Here is a 6,166-nt window from a genome sequence, read left to right on the forward strand (position 1 = left end):
TCGGAGACTTACGACCTCCGTAGATCTAACAGTTCACTGTTCGACCTCGCCGGGAACGTTCTTCTCTAGCCAGTATTCTTGTTGGAAGTGCTTTCCATACAAGTCCACCTTCGTCCATATTGTAAACATTTTCCAAACTTATATTTTCTTCCTCTACCTTCTTTTCAAAATCGATTATAATAGCATTTGATGCATCCTGATCAACACTAGCTTTCTCCCTGTCTATGTTTGATAAGCGTATGCCATGTTGTCTCTTAATCTTGTTAACCACCCATGACTCGCTTTAAATCCCGAATATGACGGAAAATTTTCTCTTAATTCCGCCACCTTGTCTAATATAAGAGCATCGGTTATACGGTCTCCTAGTATCCCTCTTTGTACGAACCATGATAATAATTTTTTATTTAGTATATCGTAATAATGTAGCTTTACTATTTTTCTTCGCTGAAGTTCGCGTTTATTTTTGTTTCCAAGCGCATTCATTTTTGTAGCATCATGTGAATGCGTTGAATTGTTCTAATGCCAATGCCATAATTTTTTCCAATATTTTTAATTGACAGACCTGTTTCTCGAAGATCTTTCAAAGCGTAAAAGCGTTGCTGCACGTTTAATGACGTATATTTTTATGTCGATGCCATAATATTAATAGTAAAGCTATGTGTATGTAATTTAGAGTGTAAAACGATTTTAAAAAACGATATTAATTGTCACAATTTATATATCACTAATTACACTGTCCGACAAGATTGTGACACTCCCTGAACAAGAATCCGAAAACCGAATTGCTCCATCACCCTCAGTTTTTTAAATAAACGAACTTTTGTAAGAACCCAAAATTTTCGACGAAAATGAGGTATTGCATGAAAAGTAAAAACGTTAGAAAGTTCTAATTAGTGTTAAAAGATAGAGGAGAGTTTCCCGAATATAATGACATGCAATTTATTAATTGTTTTTGGTCCTAAATAACAATAAATTAATGTGAAAATTTAAAAAAGTGTCGACGTGAGCAGTTTCTGCGCAATATTTTTGTATTTTTACGAAAAGTTTTTTGTTCGGCACGAAAACTCTACCCAGGATCGGATTCTGTAGACATTTCTGAAGAAGAAACGGCCCGGTAAAAGCGTCGGAACGATATACATTTCGAGTAGATCGAGAAAATGTTCGACGGCAACATGTACACGACGTTTTGCCGCCATGAGCTTCGCTGCTCGTTTCTCTCTGTCTGACAGGGCCGAAACTATGCGTAATCGACACCGATGGAGAGATCCAATGGGGCATCCACTTTTCGTAAATAATATTTGAACTTTGTTTAGTACTTCAATGTTCTGTTTTTTTTTACATACTTCTGTGGATAATAATCACCAAACTGTGTTATATTTCACACAAAAAATCACACCAGAGTATTTGGAGTTGGTAACTCCTCTATCTTTCAACACCAATTAGAACTTTCTAACGTTTTTACTTTTCTCTTGCAATACCTCATTTTTGTCGAAAATTTTGGGTTTTTACAAAAGTTCGTTTATTTAAAAAACTGAGGGTGATGGAGTAATTCGGTTTACGGATTCTTGTTCAGGGAGTGAAGCTCTACAAGAATTTCATAGTGGCTATAGGAACCCAAAAATCGTGTCGGACAGTGTAAAAGTATGCCAAGTCTGCCCAAAGTATGCCAAATTTATAAAATTATATGCTTATCCATCGCTCGAAATTAATTTATATAAAAGTCACAAAATATATAGGAGCCTACTACCTTTTTTAGCTTAATTTTGCGAAATTGTTTAAATATTTCGTAATAGCGATACCTTCCATTTAATAAATTATTTAAACAACGATGAGAATAGAAACTGAAAAGAATTAATGGCCGGGAAGTGTGTTAAAATCGTATCAAATGTTCGAGTCATTATTAAAAGTACGGCTGTTCGTTGTTTAATCAATGACGTAATTGTAGCAAGTATGAACGTAATGAGATAAATTAAACGGCGTGTAATTATTTCACGTGAAAAGCCGCCGAACCGAAAAGCGTAATTTAAAATAAATAGAGGGACCGAAGATTTAAATATTGGTGAGGAAACTTCCGATGGGGAATTAAATTAGCTCGTAGGAAATTTATTACAGGGAGTTGTTGGCTAATTAGCCGGCTGAACAACGTGATTGTATCATCAAATTTTTCATTTTATTTGATCTCGCAGAGCGTACAGAAGCATTACATCGGAATCTACTTTTAGAGTCCTACAGATCGATCGTCATCGCGTTCGCTGTAGAGTCATCAGAAAATCCAACGTGTATTGCTCATCTGCGATACAGAGAATGTGCCGAAATTAAATTTCGCAGTTTCACCAGGCTCGCTGAAATAAATCTACACATTGTTGGAATTATTATTCTCGCATCGGATAACGAATTTTTGCAATGTTAATTTAATTCCCTCTTTTAATGTCCCCGTCTATTTAATATCCTTAATAATTATTATTTAATAATCCCAGAAACTTCAATAAAAATCACTCAGGATTAATGAAATAAAGTTTTGAATTATTTTGTTTCACATGAATTGCTAAAAGTCCACATTTTGAATCCCCTAGGCGCTGTTGCCAGCACATAAACCAATAATTCCCTAGCCTTAAACTGCCACGGATTCGTGAAAGGTCGTTTAATATTTTTTGATTTTGCCCGAGCCCCATGAATCATGCGTTTAATTAAACATCTTATAGAAGAAGAGAAGAAATTTTAATTTTGTAGTGTAAGAAATACGTCGTGCTGCAAAAGTATCCAAACGTAACCTCACATTTACTAGATTCAGAGCTAAAAAATCAACTTTTCGTTTGAATAAAGATTAAAATAGATATTTACTGTATAGATGGACTTATAAAAATAACATTTTCACTAGACCACCACTCTGTCCCCAAACATTCTATTTATAAATCAAATCTATAGCTTGCCACACACTGAATATCCAGAGACAAGCCAGCAATTTATGAAACACAAAATTTCCTGGACTGAAAAACTGAAAAATCTCAAGCTGAAAAACCATTAATTTACTTAAGCTTCTGTCACGAAGGAATCCCAATATTATAATGTCTGAAACTGTTAAACATAACCTCACATTTTTTACACCTGAAGCTAAAAAGGAAATCAACTTTTCATTTGAATATGGGTCCAAACAATTCTGCTCTACATAGTAAAAAATCCCCTAGAATTTAATATCGTAAGTAACCTGCACTGTTATGAATTTATAATCCAATAATTCTCTAGTTTGCCACTTTGCGAATCCCTGTGGATAGCCACCAATTCATAAAACAAGAATTCCCCAAACTGCTAGACTCAGAATTGAAAATTTTTCCTTCTCAACCCTACGAACTATCAATTTACTCAAGCATCTAACTTGAAGGAATCTCGATGCAGAGTGCCGGAAACTGACAAACATAACCACACATTTCCTGAACTTGGATCTAAAAAAGTCAACCCGTCCATTTGAATTAAGTTCCAAATAATTCTGTTCTGCATTGATGCAATTATAAAACAGAATTTCCCCCAGAATTCAACATTGTGAATCTCGTAAAACCAGGTTAACAAATAAACAAAAACTTCCCTAACCTGTTTTACTGTGAATCCCCGAAAGATAGCCACCGATTCATGAAACCGAAATTCCCTAGATTCATAAAATTGCCTGAATTCATATTTCAATAGCACCCCCGCGTTGGTTAACACTCCGAAGTCCCTAAATAATGCTCATTTAACACATTTCCTCACCTACCTCTAAGCTTTTGGGTCCTTGAGGAAACGAAAGTCAGTCATCATCTTGCCAAGGTGCATGGGATGAGTATGAGCCCTCATGTGCATGTGATGCATGTGATCAACAGGTCCTACGGCGGCAGCCCTTATCGCCTGTTGATTGCAGTTGCAGGTCATCCCTTCGCTTTGATGAGTGCAATGAGGCACCTTGACGATAGTTGGCTCAGGAACGACCACCATGGGCTTGGAGGGCACGACAACCAGTTTATCCTTGCAAACTGGGGGCACTGGGACCAGCTTAATGGTCTCGATCACCTGAGTCTGCGGTTCCACGATCCTCTCGGGCTGGGGCTGGGGCTTTACAGTGACCACTTCGGGGACTGGAGTCGGTGCTGGGACCTCGACTCTCCTTTCTACGATCTGCACCTTCGACTCCTGAGGGCAAGGTTGAGATGGCTGGATGATCTGCAGAGTCTGCACCGAAGGGACCACCTGCTGGTGCATCATCTGCTGGGGAACCACCTGTTGGGGCACCACCTGCTGGGGAACCACGAACGACTGCTGGGGCACCACGTATGCCTGAGGATGGAAAACTATTTCATAACACACACAAGCTCCGTCGGTACGAATTTTTAAGAACTATCAATTAGCGTTGAAGTTTGGAGATCGGTACTACGCCAACAGAATTCACAGTGGCGATGAAATCAACGATATGGCGGAATAGCAGAGTTGGACATTATACAAGTAGAATTTCATTTGAACAATTCGAATAAATTTTATGAATATTTTTTCGTACAGTTTGAAAATAAATTTTACGGATAAAATTTTATTCGACTAATCTTTCGAATAAATTATTCAAATATAACTTTATTCAAATAACGAATTCAAATAATGATTTGAATAAAGTTTTATTCAAATAATGATTCGCGAATAAAGTTTCTTTCAAATAATGATTCGAGTAAAGTTTTATTCGAATTATGTTACATTCAAATAATGATTCGAATAAATTCTCGAATAACGTTTCGAAGACATCCTTTGAATCAATTTTTCGAATAAATTCTTCGAATCACCGAGAAATTAAGTGTTACTGTAACCATAAGCGATAAAAAAAACTTCGAACGCATAAGTTCTCCCTTTAAATTATACAAATAATTACAAAGACTTATGACACAAAATGGAGAATTACGTGTACATTATCATCGATCGAAATTAACAATCGATGAATTATTTACTAAATGAGAGCTCTTACGAAAAACGAACAACTTTTGTCGAAAACTTTAAATCTCTCACGATTCTCAAGAAATAACACAAAATCAAGATACATGCAGATCATAGTGAATTTATGCGTCGAGAGAAGCATGGTAAATTAGAAAGCACGACGCAATTGCTACCTGAGGAGCCTGGAAGACTCCCAGAGACTGCACAGGCTGCGGGGCCTGCTGGAAGCTGTAACTCTGCATCTTTGGCGCCACCTGCGATTGTTGCACCACGCTCAGGCCCTGCATTTTCATCTGCGACCCATCCTGAGACACCTGCTGTCCATTTTGAGCACCTGGACGGATCTCCACGCAGAAGGACGCCTGCTTCTTCAGCCTGTCCTTCTCAGCACCCGCATCCTCCAAATGGAAATCCTTGGGACTGATCGCCGAGGATTCGGCCATCTTGGTCTCCAGTTTGCCAGCTGGCATTGCTTGCACTGCCATCGCAGCTACCAACAAACCGCACAGACATGCTGTTAACGAATTCATCGATGTAGAATCGGTTGAACAATCGTAGCGAACTGAATGCTTGGACGATTTGGCTGGCTTTTAAACCGATTTTTCGGTGTGACGACACCGCTCACGCACTTTTTTCCGGAACGCAATAGTGCTGAGCGTGCCGAATTCCGACGTAGAGCAGCACGGGCGGGGACTGGCTTCGGAAAATGAGGATGAGGGCGAGCATAAGAATAAGAATGAATCTGAGAATGAGACTGAAAATGGGACTGAGAATGGGGCTGAAAATGAGGCTGAGAATGGGATTGAGAATAGGTCTGAGAATGGGTCTGAGAATGGGTCTGAAACCGAGAATGGGACTCAGATTAAGACTGAGTGTAAGACTGTGAATGGGAGTGAGTCTGAGAATGGGGCTAAGAATGAGACTGAGACTTAGACTGAGACTTAGACTGAGGCTGAGAATGAAATTGTATGTACAATAGTCGGAACGATGGTATTTCGAGAGAGCCGCTGTTTCTGTAGTAAATAGGAGAAAGTTGAACAAGGTAATTTTACATTGTGTGTCAAGCTCAAACGTCGGGGAGTGTGATCTTTTTTCCAAGGAGTACGTCCCTGCACTTGCAAAGTACACTTTTCTGTCGAATGAACGCTGCGGTTTTATTTACTTATTGTTAGCTTGCTTCTTTACGACGGCCTGAGGAGGGTTTGTTCAGAAAGTTGAACATGTT

General features: G+C 38.6%; 1 protein-coding gene across 1 annotated transcript; it reads right to left on the reverse strand.

Annotated features, from left to right (window-relative positions):
• Window positions 1-2,148: 2,148 nt before the first annotated feature.
• LOC143262927 (uncharacterized) lies at window positions 2,149-5,441 on the reverse strand. The gene is made up of 3 exons (XM_076528280.1): window positions 5,115-5,441; window positions 3,746-4,302; window positions 2,149-2,290 (listed from the first exon to the last, which is right to left on the reverse strand). The coding sequence occupies exons 1-2, from the start codon at window positions 5,424-5,426 to the stop codon at window positions 3,748-3,750; spliced, it is 867 nt and encodes a 288-aa protein (XP_076384395.1). The 5' UTR covers window positions 5,427-5,441; the 3' UTR covers window positions 2,149-2,290; window positions 3,746-3,747.
• Between the last annotated feature and the right edge of the window lie 725 nt (window positions 5,442-6,166).

Source organism: Megalopta genalis, unplaced genomic scaffold, assembly GCF_051020955.1.
Source record: "Megalopta genalis isolate 19385.01 unplaced genomic scaffold, iyMegGena1_principal scaffold0244, whole genome shotgun sequence".
Lineage (NCBI taxonomy): Eukaryota > Metazoa > Arthropoda > Insecta > Hymenoptera > Halictidae > Megalopta > Megalopta genalis.

Coding starts and splice junctions, on each gene's coding strand:
- LOC143262927 (XM_076528280.1), bottom strand. CDS start 5,426: ATGGCAGTGCAAGCAATGCCAGCTGGCAAACTGGAGACCAAGATGGCC. Junction 4,303..5,114: donor GAGTCTTCCAGGCTCCTCAG/GTAGCAATTGCG, acceptor TTCCATCCTCAG/GCATACGTGGTGCCCCAGCA.